This window comes from Phyllobates terribilis, unplaced genomic scaffold (assembly GCF_046119375.1).
Source record: "Phyllobates terribilis strain yellow unplaced genomic scaffold, ASM4611937v1 Scaffold_10__3_contigs__length_209671492, whole genome shotgun sequence".
NCBI lineage: Eukaryota > Metazoa > Chordata > Amphibia > Anura > Dendrobatidae > Phyllobates > Phyllobates terribilis.
In genome coordinates, this window is record NW_027362770.1 from 197,179,643 (window position 1) to 197,199,559 (window position 19,917).

The 19,917-nt window shown below is 45.6% G+C and overlaps 1 protein-coding gene and 1 long non-coding RNA gene across 3 annotated transcripts in view; one reads left to right on the forward strand and one right to left on the reverse strand.

Annotated features, from left to right (window-relative positions):
* Nucleotides 1-1,191: 1,191 nt before the first annotated feature.
* Nucleotides 1,192-19,917, reverse strand: part of LOC141164866 (uncharacterized) — an 82,226-nt gene continuing 63,500 nt past the window's right edge. For both annotated transcript variants that reach the window (XM_073650513.1, XM_073650512.1), the window contains one exon: nucleotides 1,192-6,735. In XM_073650513.1, the coding sequence (XP_073506614.1) occupies nucleotides 4,702-6,735 (2,034 nt within the window). In that variant the 3' untranslated portion in view covers nucleotides 1,192-4,701. The remainder of the gene's footprint in view (nucleotides 6,736-19,917) is intronic.
* LOC141164867 (uncharacterized) overlaps nucleotides 8,885-19,917 on the forward strand; it is a 56,025-nt gene continuing 44,992 nt past the window's right edge. The window contains exons 1-2 of the long non-coding RNA XR_012250954.1: nucleotides 8,885-9,001; nucleotides 12,721-12,872. This is a non-coding gene — a long non-coding RNA (uncharacterized lncRNA). The remainder of the gene's footprint in view (nucleotides 9,002-12,720; nucleotides 12,873-19,917) is intronic.

Genomic DNA, 19,917 nt, shown 5'->3' on the forward strand with positions numbered 1-19,917 from the left:
GTATGCTATTATTGTATACCGTGTTAGTGTGGTAATTTAGTAGTAAAATAACTTTTGACTTGTGTAATAAATATCCTTTATTAATACCAGGTTTTCGTCTCAGTTATTCACCGTTCATATAATATATTGCAAAGGAACCAGAGAACATTAAGGCGTGATAGTGATAGTCAAGCCTGATATTAATAATTAATATAAGGAATAGCCCCCGTAACAGGGAGGACCTTTTTTCTAGTCGATTGGAAGGGTTTTGGTCCTGATGAGAGGTCATCATCTACGCGCCTACTATTCTTGAGCATTTTCTCCATTGGGCCGGCCTAAACAAGAGGGGGAAGGAGGTACTGTCACGGCGGTAACTCGCATGCCTCTTCAGTGCCACCCTACTCACCATGGTCACTGCACAGCTTCTCCTCGTGTCAGGCCATCTCACTGAGTTTACCTTTTGCCGCACTCCTCAGCACTGCAGCTGCTGCAGGTGGTTTCCATTTGCCTTTAATTGGGCATGGCCGGTCTTTACCCCTGCTGTATCCTGCAGAGATTAGGTTCCATGGCCTATGACGTGCCAGTAGGGTCTATATTAGGCAGCTCCTACCACCACCAAAGTTGGTTCCCAGTTACTTCATCTGCTAGTGTCCTGTTTATGTGTTTGCTTATATCGATTCTCCTGTTATATCCATCCTATCTGACCTCTCGCTCCTGACCTCAGCTATGTACTCTGAGCCTGTGCTGCCTGCCCCAACCTTGGGCCATCTGACTACACCTCTATCTCGCCCTCCTGTTCCCGCACCTCTTACCCCTCTGGTCAGCTGCTGCAGTCCCGAGGACTGCCCTGGAGTGGTACCTGGTGTCTACCGGCAGCCCAGCCTATCCTCACCATCAGAGGCCCTATTCAAGACTTGGTACATTTTGTCATGCCCCTTCAGGGTAAGCCCGGCCCGTGGCATTTTGGCTCCACACCCACTAGCGTTACAGTGTATGGGGCGGATTCTTGATGTCACTGTCTGCTCTTTGATGCTTATTTAAGCAATGGTCTTGTTTTGGACCATTTAGGACATACAATTGAATGGTTAAAACCTAGGTTCCTTCCTAAAGCGAATCTGTATCAAATTTACCTAACTTTACCCCATGCCTCAATAAAAATTGTAAAAAATCTTTAATTGAGTTTTAAGAGAAGATACAATGTCTCAGGGAAGGTAAAGGAAGCAAATGGAATTTTTTATTGTAGCATAAGAATATCAGAAATACAATCAGAAAATAAACAGTCACCGATTATAACAAGAGACATCTCCGTTGTGTAGAGCAGAGCCATTCACACCAGGCCAGTCGGATATCACATATACAGGTTTTATTTAAAGAAGTTCTGCTAATTATGTAAAAGGAGCTTTCGGGATTCTAGTAAATGGAGTTTAAAGGGTTAATCCCATCTTCATACATGGATATTTTCGGACAGTGCATGTAAAAACGAGCAATTTTGCAATTTACTGTTTATTGACATTCCTTTTGTTAACAGCTCGTTGCCTAGGGAACCGACCACCGCTGATATGCAGCTTATAAGCACCGCGCTCAGGCTAGCTGTGATTAGAGGTAACAGTGCGCCAGTGAACCTGGCCAGCTTCAAAACACTGCCTAAAGACACTTGCTCAAAAGATTTTGTAAGCCCTGTGAACAGGGGCGTAATGCCCGTGCAGCAGACTACGCAGAAGCTATTGGGCCACTGACCTGGGGAGGACTGATGCCAAGTGGCACCACCGTTCCCTACCCCCTTACGCCAGGCATTCTGATCCAATCATGAAATAGGGAGCCATCGGCCATCACCCTGTGCATCTCAGTGCAGCATGCATGGGGAACTGTGGGGTCCATCATATATGGTATGTGCAGCTGTGGGGGGCCTCATACATGGTGGTGGGGGCCTCATACATGGTGTAGGTGTCTGTGGGGGCCACATACATGGTGTATGAGAGTGTGGGAGCCTCATACATGGTGTATGAGGGTGTGGGGGCATCACACATAGTGTAGGCAGCTGTGGGGGCCTCATACATGGTGTAGGCAGGCAAGGGGGTCTCATACATGGTGGTGGGGGCCTCATACATGGTGTAGGTGTCTGTGGGGGCCACATACATGGTGTATGAGGGTGTGGGGGCGTCATACATGGTGGTGGGGGCCTCATATATGGTGTAGGTGTCTGTGGGGGCCACATACATGGTGTATGAGAGTGTGGGAGCCTCATGCATGGTGTATGAGGGTGTAGGGGCGTCACACATGGTGTAGGTGTCTGTGGGGGCCACATACATGGTGTATGAGAGTGTGGGAGCCTCATACATAGTGTAGGCAGCTGAGGGGGTCTCATACATGGTGGTGGGGGGCCTCATTCATGGTGTAGGTGTCTGTGGGGGCCACATACATGGTGGTCATGACGTCATGGAAGGTCCTTTCACACCACCGCGAGCTGTACAAGAGACCGGACGCAGCGGAGAAAACACCAGGAGGACATCAGAAGGTGAGTATAATGTTTATTTTTTATTTTATTCATTTTTTTACAGGTTCTATGGTACCTGGGTCTGGATGAGAGTCTCCTGTCCTCCACACCCGGGTACCATCCGCACATAGAATTGCTTAATATCCGCGTGTGCACATGTAGTCATGCGGATATTAAGCAATTCAATGCAAGTCAATGGCGGCGATTACGCAGCGCTTCCGCAAAATTAATGGACATGCTGCGGATTTTTCCGCAATGATAATCCGCAGAGGAAATTTCCACAGCATGTGCACAGCACAGCAGATTATCATTGGGGACCATGGGGCGCGGATTACCAAGCGTTTTTTAAGCGTTTTTGCTGCGGAAATTCCGCCGCAAAAACGCATAGTGGGCACGCAGCCTAAGGATTTCACTCTTTTGTCAGCTTGAACGATCAGACGCTGACTTGCAAGTTTTCCTTTCTCAAGTTTCTATTGAAAGAAGCAGATGAGAATCTTATGAGAAAGTGACCGTAAATATGCAAATCACGTTTGATCAGTCACGGGACGACCGATCATTCAGCAAACAGAGCAGAATATGGAAATTGTGCATATTGCACACTGGCAGGACTCGGCTGCCTGCAATCACAATGAGTGACTGTAGAGATTTATGGAGAGATCAGAAAATCCCTTTACATCCCTTTTCTCGTCTCCGTGGACATATTGTATACATAGGACTCCATGTATATGAAGTAATGCTATGATAGCGGGCACTTGTGGCCCCTGAGATCTCAGCTTTCAGATGGTGCTCATATTAATGCACCACATATAAGAATTGCAGAACCACTATAACATATAAGTGTAATATAAAATGTGATACAAAACAGTGTGTGAAATACACATATGGGTATACGGACAATCATACATCACTATTAACATCAGTTATATTCGCAACTAACTTATTACAAAATCACGTGTATAATTCCTATAGTAATTCATATAAGCGCACACTTGCTGAAGGCAACTATGACTGCCATCTCGGTATTTCTGTGTAGCCCACAACAAGGCATCTGATATCAGACATACAGGGATCACCGTCCTCAGCAGTGTATGACCTGTATGCCCATATTAATAGTTTATATAGGTCAAAGGTGGTGACAGATTCCCTTTAAGTTTTGATTTTACAATGTTCTTTGTATGGTACAATGATCAGGGAACGTAATTCTCCACGTCAACCTGATTACAGCGATACCAAACATGTATGGAACTTTTTTTTTATTATTTACATAGTGAAAAAAATAAGAAGTTTGTAAAATTCTGTTGCCAATTTCCAAAACCCATATTCCTTTTTTGTTTCCACCGATGGAGCTGTGTTAGGACTTGTTTTTTTACCTGGAAAGCTGACATATCTAGTGACACCATTTTTGGGTACATATGTCATTTTGATCGCTTTGTATTCTTTTTTAGAGAAGTGTGGTGCTTGAAAAAATGCAATGCTGGTATTTCATTTTTTTTTTTTCTCTTTACGCAATTTAACATATGTTTTAATTAATTTTATATTTTGTTAGACCAAATTTTTACATATATATTTAAAACTTTTTTAATTCTATTTTCTTAATCCTTTTTGAGGATTTGAACCTGCAATCATTGGATTGCTGATACCACATACTGCAAAATAATGTAAAGATTGTGTAATGGTTACCAGTGTGATGTTTAATGGTTACCAGCGTTACCAGTGTGACATATGATGATACCAGTATTACCAGTGTGATGGCGCTCTCTGCTCTCCTGATCTTACTGCAGAGTTGTGTGTGATTATACCTGACACATCTGCTGCTACCTCTCAGGCAGACAGGGCTGTGATATTGTTGCAATACAGCAGAGTTGAGAGAAAAGCAAAAAATGTGTTGGCGAGAAGATAAATTTCAGTTCTCCTGTCCTGTATTAGTTACTTGTCTCACATTGGTAACCATCACACATCACACTGGTAACTCCTCCTTCATGTATAATAATCTCTGGAGGCGGAGTTATCTTTCAAAAGATGCATAAAAAGGAGGGGGGAATGCATCAAGAAATGGCAGCAAAAACGCAATATTCGGAGCAGATTGCTATTGTGTGTTTTGGTGCAGGCACCAACATGAAAAAAACACAACGGGGAAAAAAGTAGCAGCTTTGCAAGTGAGAACAAGGCCAAGTTAGCAGGTTATACTTATTGGAAGGTCGGCTTAATGTGTCCTGTATATGCTTAATTCATGAGATTTCCATTGGTGAGTCAGCTATATCACCGACATTGAGTCCAGGATTCTGCACCAATTGGTTGTAACTTTCTTCTCCCGGCTCTATGGGTTGTGTGACGACCGGCTGCATGTTTTCTGGGTGCCCTCCGGGATCCTGCTCCAATTGGTTGTAACTTTCTTCTCCCGGCTCCATGGGCTGTGTGACGACCGGCTGTATGTTTTCTGGGTGCCCTCCGGGATTCTGCTCATTTTTCTTGACCCTCTCTTCCCATAGCTTTTTCAGCTGTCTGATGACCGGATGCATCTTTACTGGGTGGCCTCCAGGATTCTGCTGCATGTGTTTGTCACTTTCATCCCACAGCTCTATAAACTGTCTGATGACCGGCTGCATCTTTACTGGTTGGCCTCCAGGTTGCAGATACTTTAACAAATTTTCTTTTTTCTCAACAAGTTCTCTGAAAGTATCAGAAATTTCTGGTACGTTAACTGCCCCGTGGATAATGATGTCCACAGCACTCCTTCCATACTCTATCACACTCTTCTTTTTTAGAGAAGTCTCAGCAAGATACCCCCCCGTGTGCACTGCTACAAGCTCTCCATGATGATTGAACACTGGAGCGCCTGAAGCTCCCCCGTACAAGCAGGAATCGTAGGTCGTCAAGGTCTGGTCAGACATACGTGTAAAGTTGAGTTGTGTCAGTACATGAACGTAGGATCGGTCAGACAACAATGTGTCCATAATCGATTCAGCTCGATGAGAAAAGGCGATCACTGAACAGTTCGGATCGATTTTTTTGTGCTTGCCATTGGGGTGACCAATGATACAGACAGCGCCCTCCTGTGGTGGAGGAGCTAAGTGTCCTAACAAGCCTGGAGGAGATGGGGACATTTCAATACGCAGAATAGCGCAGTCAAGCTTCTCATCAGACCACAGAACCTCCTTGTATTTGCCATAGTATAGATTCCGATTCTCTTCACTTTCATAATTGAATATAACTTGAACATTTTTAGCAGTTTGCGACTTAATGAGTAATTTCACCACATGGTAACAGGTGAGACCCAGGGTCTCAGTAAGGAGGAATAGGGTGCCTGATTCTCTCCTACCATCAGTGTCATATGTGAGTAATGCAACACTGTCTAAATGCTGATGAAGCAGTCGGAAGGTTGTCGCCGACATTGGATCCTTGTACAGAACATCTTTCCTGTAGTCATTTACAATTTGAGACTGCAGCGCCGGCTTCCCAATGGTTGAAGCAAGTTTTTGAAAATCATTTGAAAATTTGAAGCTGAGACGTGAAGAGACAGGTTGATCAGTGGGGTCCACACAGGGCTCAGACCGAGGGTCTGACGTGCCAGGTAAGGTTGATGTGCTGCCCTCCTCCTTATTTTGTACATCTTTCTTTGCCAAGGTTTTGTTAGGCAATGTCTTATTAGGCTCACTAGATGTATCACGTCTGGGCATGACAATGGTGAATATGTCAGTTGTAAGGTCAGACAATAATACATCACTGCTATGTCTGGTGCAATGTGAATCTTCAAGGCTGAACTGACCATTTATTGTAAACCTTTTATCATTTTGAAGAGCCTGATGGATTGTCTGATCCCGGAAGCCAAAAACAGCCATGGGATTGTGGTCACAGTAGTACAGTTTATCATGGATAATTCTCTTTGTTTGCCCCCCATATGTCTTCCCTTGATGTTTCACTTTAAAAAATGTACCATTATGAAATGTGGGGTATTTAGAAGTCTCCGAGCCTATAATCTCATCAGCACCTTTTATTTTCTTGATCTTTAACTCCAGTAGCTCTTCTTTCTCCAAGGCTCCACAAGGTACCCAAGGGTTGACAATTGCGTTAAGTTTCTGAGCATAGATAAAGAGGTAACCCGACTTTTTGGTTTTCGAACATTTTGTTTTAAGAGTTTTTTTTACAAAGTCAATAATAGGTGTGTTAAAACCTGTAGCGTCGCGCTCCTTGGCATTGTTTTCCCATTTGTAGGACACACATGTTTCCTTCTCTTCTGTTGTCGTAGGTTCAGTTTTCACTTTCTGCAAAAAAACAAATTGAACATAAAATCGTGATTCAGATGTCTACTCTTGTCATCAGGCTGTGATTGGCTGCAGCAGTGAGGTGAGCGGAACAGCGTGTCTGAGAAACATCTGATGAAGTGGTGTTCAAGCCACGTCACTGCTGCAGTCATATACAACCCCTGGCAAAAATTATGGAATCAACGGGCTCGGAGGATGTTCATTCAGTTGTTTAATGTTGTTGAAAATGGCAACTTTATGGCTTTAAGAAACACTAAAAGAAATCAAGATTAAAAATGTGGTACTCAGTAAGGGTAATTTTTTTTCAGACCAATGCAGAGGGAAAAATTATGGAATCATTCAATTCTGAGGAAACAATTATGGAATCATGAAAAACATCCTTTCAATTGATGGGATAAGAAAACTGTCCAAAATATCAATGTAACCTTGGGCATTTATTGAAGATGTAATGACAGCCATCTCCCCAGTGCCTTTACCTGACATGCAGCCCCATATCATCAATGGCTGTGGAAATTTGCATGTTCTCTTCATGCCGTCATCTTTATACATCTCATTGGAACGGCACCAAACAAAAGTTCTAGCATCATCACCTTGCCCAATGCAGATTCACGATTCATCACTGAATATGACTTTCATCCAGTCATCCACAGTCCACGATTGCTTTTCCTTAGCCCATTGTAACCTTGTTTTTTGATGTTTAGGTGTTAATGATGGCTTATGTTTAGCTTTTCTGTATGTAAATCCCATTTCCTTTAGGCGGTTTCTTACAGTTCGGTCACAGACATTGACTCCAGTTTCCTCCCATTTGTTCCTCATTTGTTTTGTTGTGCGTTTCCTGTTTTGGAGACATATTGCTTTAAGTTTCCGGTCTTGACGCTTTGATGTCTTCCTTGGTCTACCAGTATGTTTGCCTTTAACAACCTTCCCATGTTGTTTGTATTTGGTCCATATTTTAGACACAGCTGACTGTGAACAACCAACATCTTTTGCAACATTGCGTGATGATTTACCTTCTTTTAAGAGTTTGATAATCCTCTCCTTTGTTTCAATTGTCATCTCTCGTGTTGGAGCCATGATTCATGTCAGTCCACTTGGTGCAACAGCTCTCCAAGGTGTGATCACTCCTTTTTAGATGCAGACTAACAAGCAGATCTAATTTGATGCAGGTGTTAGTTTTGGAAATGAAAATTTACAGGGTGATTCCATAATTTTTTCCTCAGAATTGAGTGATTCCATAATTTTTTTCCCTCTGCTTAGTCTGAAAAAAATTACCCTTACTGAGTACCACATTTTTTTCCTTGATTTCTTTTAGTGTTTCTTAAAGCCATAAAGTTGCCATTTGAAATTACGTTAGTTTTGTGCCATGTCTGTGATCTGCTTTTTTCCAACAACATTAAACAACTGAATGAACATCCTCTGAGCCCGGTGATTCCATAATTTTTGCCAGGGGTTGTATATACATATACAGTAATATATACATACATGTGTATATATATATGCACTGTTTGCACTGTTCAACACTGAAATAGCTAAATTTCAACTCCAAGAAGGAAAAGTTGGGTAATTATGGAAATCAAAAGATTAATAGACATGTTAATGATATGCAAAGTAAATTTCTTGAATCTTGAGTCTTAGCCCCGTGCAGGAATCTCGGCACTTTAAGCCTCGGCTTCTATCACTGAGGTTATTAATGTCACACTGAATGCACTTGGTCAAATCATCAGGATCCTCTGCTGGCAGCTCCTGTGTAATCACCAACCAATGACGTCCCTGATAGGAGACAGGTTCGGAGACGCTGCAGCCACGGGGGCAGGTTTAGGCCACGCAGGCTGCTTACAGTAACACCAGCAACAATTGTTGTGTTGGGACGGCTACTGGGGCACTCTGGAGAAATGGCTGCACTACTGGTTCCATGCCCAAATCAATGTGACAACGAAGCTTTAGTGCACCTGAAACGAAGACTAGAGGTGTCCTGTCCTGACAGTCAATCTGCTGTCAGGAAACTTAAGTCATGTTTATTACAAGTTCTTATGTATTGAACTCTGTATTGTTTAGTAACAGCACCATCTGCTGACGATTTTTATGTATACATTTTATTTTCAGTTTGCAATGTATTGTGGGATTGTTTTTCCTGGTGCATTCTGGTCTTGTTATGACACTGTGGAAAAATACCAGCAGCCATTTCCTGCATTCTCCAAGAGAGAAACCACACCACTCGTTTTCTGTCTTATGCTCCTTGCAAAACAGCCTGTCCTAAGCATAGTTGGTGAGTTATTGTCTATGTGTTTAGTGCAGTGATGTTAGAAGTATGTTTATGTATTAGTTATTTTACACGCACGCCGCTAGGTTCAGATAGGGGCGAGACAGGTTACATGAATTCTTTGGAATCCTGGGGGAACCGTTACTCAGGACGACCATAGACCATATGCTGCAGCTTCTCTCAGGCACACAGGGGTATTGACCCTCAGGCACAGACATGTAGGTTGCTTCACTTGCTGACCAGACACACTTGACAAGAGTCCTCATAAACGATAGAACAGTAGCATTTAATAAGAAGCCGCACAGACAGTGCAAGTTAGGTCTTATGAGCAACAAGCTCAAGTGACAAACAGTACAGTTTCCTTAGCAGCACAGCAGTTCACAGTCTTCCCAGTAGTACAGGACAGCACAGTTCTAATGCAAAGACACATTAATGAACACAGCATTCTTTACAGCACATTGAGATGGGGGGGGGGGTTGCTGAGGGAGATGATCCCTGTAACACCATTTCTTCCAGTCATTATCTTTCTGCTTGACAATACTCTGCACTGCTAGCTCAGGAAATCTACCTGACCTGTGCTTAGCTTCACTCCTGACTTGAATCCTTTTCACTTGCAGGGGCGCTTCTGTCAGATGCAGAACACACACACACCACCTTTCTCTTCAGCTCCAGCCAGACAGTAAACAACTTCCCCACAATCCCCCTGGGGCTCTGCTAAAACACTCCCCTTCTCCTGTGACTGTGTTAACCCCTCTAGTTACTGGATGCTTCTGGAGAACAACACTTCCTGTCTCATGTGCTTGTGTCACTGCTAATAGTTGCTGAATGCTTTTAAAGCAACAGCACTACTTCTGCATGTCACACTCTGCAACAGCACTACTTCTGCATGTCACACTCTTCGTCCTCGACATTCATCTTAATTGGTCAATCTGACAGTGGTCAAAGCTGGATAGCTTTATATACAAATTGGCATTGACAAATTGGTATGACGCTCATAAACATTGATAACAACCTATTCTTACGACCTTTTTCTTGTAGGACGCCTATAAGAAATAAACAACACAATTAAAACAATCAACAGCTCTTCAGCTGGAGCTTTTCGTACGTCTTCAACCAGCTCTCTCTATCTATGCTTTAACAGTTCTTTGTTTCTACAAAGTCTTTTAAGAAAAAATCCAAGCATGAAAGCAATTCTTTCCAGTAAGCAACATCTTCCATACTGCCTCTCGGTGGTGAATACCACTCAAGTGGGCTTACCTGGTCCGCAGGCAGAGATACCGGTTTCCAGTCGATAGCCCTTGGCACTTGACTCGGTTCACCAAGTGTCTCATATGTCAGCATCACGGGCCTCCTCACTTCTCAAGTCGACATCCTCCTGGTGGGTTGTTCCTCAGATACCACTGGTTCTTCAGTCACAGGAGTTTCTTCCGCCGCACTCATTTCCCGTGCTTCCTCAAATGCTCTTGGAGCTGCCTCTGTAAGTTCATGTACTTCTCCTGAGTCACCTGTTTCTGCACGGTCTGGTAATTCCGCTCCTCCTGAGTGTCGATCGGTCTCTTCAGGGGCCACTGTTCAATCATCAAATCTGAATTGGACTTCATCTGTACTCCTTGGTACGAACTCTGCAGCCTTAGGACTTAGTTCACTCTCCTGAGGATGGTACATCCCTTTCTTTGCTGGTCCAAGAAATACAACGGTGTGTTCTTCTCCATCGGAACTTTCAAGGTCACTATCCACCTCCAGAGCTTCAGTCTGTGGTGGTCCCTTAGTCGATCTCGGACAATGCCTGTTTACTTCTGGGAAGTCTTGTTGTGGAGGGAGATAATCACAGGGTAGTAGTAAATTCCGATGAACTATTCTGGTTTTCTTGTCTCCCATTTACAATCGGATTTCATACACTGGGCTGTCATTAGCTTTCCCCCTTATGACCACATACACCTTGTCTTCCCAGTACGAGCGAAGTTTTCCTGGACTGCCTTTCTCACGTACGTTCTTGACTAGCACCAAGCTTCCCGGTGCCAATTCTGCTCCATAACATTTTCGATCATAGTACTCCTTACTCTTGCTCTGTCCTTGCGTAACCACTTTGGACACTATGTTGTGTACCTCTGCCATCCGTTCCTTCCATTTCAGTACGTACTCAGCATACGTTCTGTAAGTCTCTGATACTGGAGTATCGAACATGATGTTGATTGACAGTCTTGGCGATCGTCCATACAATAGGAAAAAGGGTGAGTAACCCATTGCATCACTCTTTGTACAGTTATAGGCATGTACCACTTTTGACAGAGAGCTCTTCCAGTCTTTCTTCTCATTAGCTGTTATAGTGCGCAACATCGACAATGTCAGGTTAAAATGTTCCACTTTTCCATTACCCTCTGGGTGATAGGGCGTTGTGTGGGATCTCTGAATTCTACAGTACTTTCCTAGCTTGGCAAAGAGCTGGTTCTCAAATTCTCTTCCTTGGTCATGGTGTAACCTCATAGGGAACCCAAACCTCAAAGCAAATTCATTGAAGATCTTCTCTGCCGCTGTTCGACCTGATTTATTGGTGGTGGCATATGCTTGAGCAAATCGAGTGAAATGGTCCATCACCACCAAGATGTATTCGTAACCACCCTTGCACGTCTCGAGATGTAGAAAGTCTATTAAGACCATCTCAAACGGATACGTAGTTTGGATATTGCCCATAGGTGCCCAGGTTGATGTGTTGGGACGTTTATCTTTCAGACACCCACGCTCCCTGGTCACATACCTCTCAATATCTCTTTGCATGTACAGCCAGAAGAAACGTTCACGGATCAAGATAGTTGTCCTTTCCACTCCCAGGTGTCCCATGTTTTCATGGAGTTCTTTGAAGACCAACCTACGGAATACTCTGGGTAGTACCAACTGCCAGTTTTGTCCTCCTTTACTATACAATGTACCGTCTTCACTGAGGTAGAGCTTCGTCCATTCTTTAATTAAAACAGATACTGCTGGTGACTCATTATCTCTCTCTCATTTACTTGGAAACCGATTTTGGTCCATGTCATGAAAGTTAGCCGCCATCTTAGGTCTGATACGTCATACCTGGAGATATTCCCTATTGTCACACAGCTTCTAACATGTCACATTCTGCAGCCCCTGGCAAACAGAGCAATTCGCCCCCACCTCTGGAGATCAGTCTCCAGAAACTGCTTTGATATGGTAAATAGATGGGCCAGTTTTTGCTGTGTCCAAGCAGGACAGAGTCAGCTAGGCCCCAGGGGGGGTAATTAGCACCTGGATGTCACTTGAAACCAGAAGCATACCATTTGTGCAAGCCTGAAAACCATGTGCTTTCTTTGTGGAAAATGGCCACCAAAAGCTACAAAATACACTATTAATTCCTAACCACACGATACAAGTTAGGGAACCCAAATAAAATGTATCATGTGAGGAAGGTGCCCGCGGACACCATCATGGGACTTATAAATCCATGAGTGGCCTGGAAAGCTGGATAGTTAGAAGAACCATATACAAGGTCCCAGGGGAGGCATGTTTAGAGTCAATGGCTTCTCCACAAGAGGAGGATCACGAGACCTCTGGTGATACGATGAGATCACCCCAGGGAAAGTTATGGGTACTTTTCTAAAATGAAGCTAAAATGAGCATTGGTAGGGGGGCGGGGCTTAGTAAACTGACATCACCAAGAGTGGGCGTGACAGGACTTTAATATAGCTGACAGCCAGAAACCCCCTCAGTTTAACCCAGAAGATGATGTGAACAACTCCTAACGTCGGGTCCAGGTCTCTGAGTGGGAGGAGCACCTTTGCCATGTGCTACTGAGGCCGGAACGACTGCAACTAAGCATAAACCTGTGGGATCGCAAATCCTCCCTTGCACCACAAGAACGGTAACTGATTTATCGTTGTTATTCCTGTGTTTTGTATTTCTAATTGTTATATTTCTTATTCTGGCCAAAATACCGTTATATAGTTAATTGTATAGCCTTGTAATCTAGTGTATTCTTATAATCGATTAAATCATAAATTAATCGTGGGCTGTACCCTTTACTCTGCATATACGAATCCATTGGTCCGGAAACGCTTGGCTGAAACGCTACTGGGTTGGTTCCTGACCCGATACAAGTCTATTAACGGACCGGGCTTGTATCAAACGAGAACTGGTGGCAGCATACCATCTGGGGGATTTGAGGAAGGCTGGCAGTGACTGTCGGAGGTGTGGATATATATTACTGGCGCAGTCAGGGGAATATATATACCGCCCTCACTGCAGAGGGCCTCAATTACCCAGAGGGCTACAGGACGGCCTCTCCGGTGACCACTCCCTCTAGGTGCAGTACCTTGACTGACCTGAGAGGCAAGGGGGCGCCAGAGAGTTGTGCCTGTATCGTGGCGTCACGGATTGGTGACGTGTAAGGGACAACACACCACCGTGTTTTCCCCCACAGGTAGCAGCTTCCTGGCACCACTTACTCTAGGTGCAGTACTTTGACTCACCTGAGAGGTAAGGGGGCGCCAGAGAGCTGCACCCACCGGCCGGCATTCATTACAGTCCACATAAAGTAGTATTCTACCAATTTTCTGATCTTCCCGTTGTGCTCTACGGATTTTCCGCTTTGGTAGATGTTGAATAGACCGGGGGTGATCTTGTTCTCTCGCTTTTATGGTGGTTTCCACTGTCAAAGGACACCACAATGGTGTGTCTTCCTTGTGATAAGCTTGAACTGCTTGGGTAGTGCTCTCCATTGCTTCCAGACTGACTTCCTCCGAGCATTCTTGCATGAACTCCTCAGGCTCCAGTGGCATTCTTGACAATCCGTCATCATCCGCATTGCATTTTCCTGGCCTGTACTTGATGCTGAAATGGAAGTCAGCTAGTTCAGCGACCCATCTCTGACCCGTTGCATTCAGTTTGGCTGTAGTAAGGATATAGGTCAAAGGGTTGTTGTCAGTGTATACCTCAAACTATTTGCTGTAGTAGAGATAATCTCTAAATCGTTCACAGATAGCCCATTTCAGTGCCAGGAACTCCAATTTTCCGGAATGTAGATGGTAATTCTTCTCGGCGTCTGTCAATGTTCTAGAACAGTAATCGATGACTCTCAATTTTCCATCTTAATGACGATACTGGGCAGCTCCCAGTCCAACTTGAGAAGCGTCACAATTAGTGTTGAGCGATACCTTCCGATATCGGGAAATATCGGATCGGATTGGATCGGACCGATAGCGAAAAAGTATCGGATATCACCGATTCCGATACCGGAAACCAATGCAAGTCAATGGGACAGAAATATCGGAATGAAAATAAACCCTTTCTTTCCTTGTAGCTTAATTCTACATGAAGGAAAACAACTAAGAATAATGTAGAATGTATTGGGGGAGGTGGGGGAGACAATAAAGGCATAGAGGTTTAGCCCAATCAAATGGAATAGCAGGAATTAATATTTTTTTTTTAAGACGTTCTGAGTTACGGAAATATTGACTATGTTAAGTATTTTTATATTTTGTCAGATATTTATGTTTCACTACTTCCATGCTCTTCACCTTCTTTTTTACTTCTCCCACACTTTCTCCTTCATCATCCTCAGCATCTTTTTCATCCACTTCTTCTTCACCTTCTTCATCTTCATCTTCTTCGTATTATTCTTTTTTTTTACATTCTTCATATTCTACTTCTTCATCTTCTTCATATTCTTCTTCTTCATCATATTCTTATTTGTGGCAGGCATTCCTGTAGTTGTTATCTATAAAAGGTTGGACATTACACCTTTCGTTCTGCCCGTCACAAAAGATTTACAACAGGATTTTGTCCGCGTTCAGCTTGGCCTGCAGCAGCAGGTCTTTTCCAGGGGCACCACGAGGAGGAACGGACTCACCCCCATACACTGCTTAGTCATCTTCTGCTTATAATTTAGATATTATCTTTTGCTCTGATTTTTAGTCTTATGCTTAATGTTCTTCCGCTTTTTGTTCTGCAGCTTCTTGTATTTCTGCTTCTTGGTTTTCTGTCTCTTGTTCTTCTGTATCTTGGTGCTTGTCTTCTCTTCTTTATCCTCTTGGTCAACTTCTTCAGGGTCATCTTCTTGGTCTTCTTCGGGGTGGTCTTCAGGGTCGTCGTCTTCGGGGGTCCTCGTCTTCGGGGTCCTCATCTTTTTCGGGTTGGTCTTCTGGGTCCTCGTCTTCGGGGTCCTTGTCTTCTTCGGGGTGGTCTTCAGGGTCCTCGTCTTCTTCGGTGTGGTCTTCAGGGTCCTCGTCTTCTTCGGGGTGGTCTTCAGGGTCCTCGTCTTCAGGGTCGTCGTCTTCGGGTCCTCGTCTTCTTCGGGTTGGTCTTCAGGGTCCTCGTCAGGGAGATCCAGAGTGATTACCAAGAACCATTTCAAAAAGCTTGAACTTGGAAATGTAGCAGAAGATACAAGAAAGCTGAGGAACTACCGAGGACCAGCTGACGGTACTGGAACCCGGATGGGTAGCAGAAGGTACAAGAGCCAATGGAACTGCCGAAGACCAGCTGACGGTACTGGAACTCGGTTACTAAGCAGGAGGTACCTGTGCCAGAAAGCACTACCAAGGACCAGCAGACGTTGGTGGAACTTGGATACCGAGAAGGAGGCACCTAATCCAAAGGCACTGCCAAGAACCAGCTGACGGTACTGGAACCCAGATGGGTAGCAGAAGGTACCCATATAAAAAAAAAGTTCAAGGCCGCGAGCCGGCCGCAGTTACCAAAACCCACAGTCCTACAGGGGGTGCTTGTCCTATTGGCACTATGGAACCAGCCTTCATTGCCAGATCCCGCAGCCCACATAGGAGTCACCTAAACTGCAGGCACCATAGAGTTGGCTAACCCGACCGCAACACGACAGGACAACGCATTGGAGGCAAAGTGACGTTGACACTACCCGGAAACAGCTGGCGTGCTGGAACCAGGCTGGGCAGCAGGGGTACCCATGCCAAAGACACTGCCGAGAACCAGCTGACGGTACTGGAACCCGGTTGGGTAGTAGAAGGTACAAGAGCCAATGGAACTGCCGAAGACCAGCTGACGGTACTGGAACTCGGTTACTAAGCAGGAGGTACCTGTGCCAGAAAGCACTACCAAGGACCAGCAGACGTTGGTGGAACTTGGATACCGAGAAGGAGGCTAACCCGACCGCAACACGACAGGACAACGCATTGGAGGCAAAGTGACGTTGACACTACCCGGAAACAGCTGGCGTGCTGGAACCAGGCTGGGCAGGAGGGAGTACCCGTGCCAAAGTCACTGCCGAGAACCAGCTGACGGTACTGGAACCCGGATGGGTAGTAGAAGGTACAAGAGCAAATGGAACTACCGAGGACCAGCTGACGGTACTGGAACCCGGATGGGTAGCAGAAGGTACAAGAGCCAATGGAACTGCCGAAGACCAGCTGACGGTACTGGAACTCGGTTACTAAGCAGGAGGTACCTGTGCCAGAAAGCACTACCAAGGATCAGCAGACGTTGGTGGAACTTGGATACCGAGAAGGAGGCACCTAATCCAAAGGCACTGCCGAGAACCAGCTGACGGTACTGGAACCCGGATGGGTAGTAGAAGGTACAAGAGCAAATGGAACTACCGAGAACCAGCTGGCGGTGCTGGAACCCAGGGTAAATACTAAAAACAGAGTGGAGCCAGAGGTGTAATTGGAGAAAGTTTTAAATCAGTAGTACAGTGGATGTGGACAAAGCAGGAGAATTTGCCGGACACACAGCAGGGGAACAGCTGATGTTATTGAACCCCAATAACACTGGAGCAAGCGTTGACTGTGCAGACGGCATTTCAGAGCAGCAACTAGCGGTATTGGAGCCCAGGGTAAATAATAAAAACAGAGGAGCCAGAGGTGTAATTGGAGCAAGTTTTAAATCAGTAGTACAGTGGATGTGGACAAAGCAGGAGAATTTTGCCGGACACACAGCAGGGGAACAGCTGACGTTACTGAACCCCAATAACACTGGAGCAAGCGTTGACTGTGCAGACGGCACTTCTGAGCAGCAACTAGCGGTATTGGAGCCCAGGGTAAATACTAAAAACAGAGGAGCCAGAAGTGTATTTGGAGGAGGTTTTAAATCAGTAGTACAGTGGATGTGGACAAAGCAGGAGAATTTGCCGGACACACAGCTGGGGATCAGCTGACGTTACTGAACCCCAATAACACTGGAGCAAGCGTTGACTGTGCAGACGGCACTTCTGAGCAGCAACTAGCGGTATTGGAGCCCAGGGTAAATACTAAAAAACAGAGGAGCCAGAGGTGTAATTGGAGCAAGTTTTAAATCAGTAGTACAGTGGATGTGGACAAAGCAGGAGAATTTGCCGGACACACAGCAGGGGAACAGCTGACGTTACTGAACCCCAATAACACGCCAGCAAGTGTTGACTGTGCAAATGGCACTTCCGAGCAACAACTAGCGGTGTTGGAGCTCAGGGATAATACTGAAAACAGAGGAGCCAGAGGTGTAATTGGAGCAACTTTAAAATCTGTAGTAGTGAGAATGTGGACAGAGCAGGAGAAATTGCCGTCCGCACAGCAGGGGAACAGCTGACGTTACTGAACCCCAATAACATGGCAGCAAGTGTTGACTGTGCAGACGGCACTTCCGAGCGCCAACTGGCGGTGTTGGAGCTCAGGGATAATACTGAAAACAGAGGAGCCAGAGGTGTAATTGGAGCAACTTTAAAATCTGTAGTAGTGAGAATGTGGACAGAGCAGGAGAAATTGCCGTCCGCAAGGACAGGGAAACAGCAGACGTTACTGAACCCCAATAACATGGCAGCAAGTGTTGACTGTGCAGACGGCACTTCCGAGCGCCAACTGGCGATGTTGGAGCTCAGGGATAATACTGAAAACAGAGGAGCCAGAGGTGTATTTGGAGGAGGTTTTAAATCAGTAGTACAGTGGATGTGGACAGAGCAGGAGAAATTGCCGTCCGCACAGCAGGGGAACAGCTGACGTTACTGAACACAAATAACATGGCAGCAAGTGTTGACTGTGCAGACGGCACTTCCGAGCGCCAACTGGCGGTGTTGGAGCTCAGGGATAATACTGAAAACAGAGGAGCCAGAGGTGTATTTGGAGGAGGTTTTTAAATCAGTAGTACAGTGGATGTGGACAGAGCAGGAGAAATTGCCGTCCGCACAGCAGGGGAACAGCTGACGTTACTGAACCCCAATAACACGGCAGCAAGTGTTGACTGTGCAGACGGCACTTCTGAGCGCCAACTGGCGGTGTTGGAGCTCAGGGATAATACTGAAAACAGAGGAGCCAGCGGTGTAATTGGAGCAACTTTAAAATCTGTAGTAGTGAGAATGTGGACAGAGCAGGAGAAATTGCCGTCCGCACAGCAGGGGAACAGCTGACGTTACTGAACCCCAATAACACGGCAGAAAGTGTTGACTGTGCAGACGGCACATCGGAGCGCCAACTGGCGGTGTGGGAGCTCAGGGATAATACTGAAAACAGAGGAGCCAGAGGTGTAATTGGAGCAACTTTAAAATCTGTAGTAGAGAGAATGTGGACAGAGCAGGAGAAATTGCCGTCCGCACAGCAGGGGAACAGCTGACGTTACTGAACCCCAATAACATGGCAGCAAGTGTTGACTGTGCAGACGGCACTTCCAAGTGCCAACTGGCGGTGTTGGAGCTCAGGGATAATACTGAAAACAGAGGAGCCAGAGGTGTATTTGGAGGAGGTTTTAAATCAGTAGTACAGTGGATGTGGACAGAGCAGGAGAAATTGCCGTCCGCACAGCAGGGGAACAGCTGACGTTACTGAACACCAATAACATGGCAGCAAGTGTTGACTGTGCAGACGGCACTTCCGAGCGCCAACTGGCAGTGTTGGAGCTCAGGGATAATACTGAAAACAGAGGAGCCAGAGGTGTAATTGGAGTAACTTTAAAATCTGTAGTAGTGAGAATGTGGACAGAGCAGGAGAAATTGCCGTCCGCACAGCAGGGGAACAGCTGACGTTACTGAACCCCAATAACACGGCAGCAAGTGTTGAATGTGCAGACGGCACTTCTGAGCGCCAACTGGCGGTGTTGGAGCTCAGGGATAATACTGAAAACAGGGGAGCCAGAGGTGTATTTGGAGGAGGTTTTAAATCAGTAGTACAGTGGATGTGGACAGAGCAGGAGAAATTGCCGTCCGCACAGCAGGGGAACAGCTGACGTAACTGAACCCCAATAACATGGCAGCAAGTGTTGACTGTGCAGATGGCACTTCCGAGCACCAACTGGCGGTGTTGGAGCTCAGGGATAATACTGAAAACAGAGGAGCCAGAGGTGTAATTGGAGCAACTTTAAAATCTGTAGTAGTGAGAATGTGGACAGAGCAGGAGAAATTGCCGTCCGCACAGCAGGGGAACAGCTGACGTTACTGAACCCCAATAACATGGCAGCAATTGTTGACTGTGCAGACGGCACTTCCGAGCGCCAACTGGCGGTGTTGGAGCTCAGGGATAATACTGAAAACAGAGGAGCCAGAGGTGTATTTGGAGGAGGTTTTAAATCAGTAGTATAGTGGATGTGGACAGAGCAGGAGAAATTGCCATCCGCACAGCAGGGGAACAGCTGACGTTACTGAACCCCAATAACACGGCAGCAAGTGTTGACTGTGCAGACGGCACTTCCGAGCGCCAACTGGCGGTGTTGGAGCTCAGGGATAATACTGAAAACAGAGGAGCCAGAGGTGTAATTGGAGCAACTTTAAAATCTGTAGTAGTGAGAATGTGGACAGAGCAGGAGAAATTGCCGTCCGCACAGCAGGGGAACAGCTGACGTTACTGAACCCCAATAACACGGCAGCAAGTGTTGACTGTGCAGACGGCACTTCCGAGCGCCAACTGGCGGTGTTGGAGCTCAGGGATAATACTGAAAACAGAGGAGCCAGAGGTGTAATTGGAGCAACTTTAAAATCT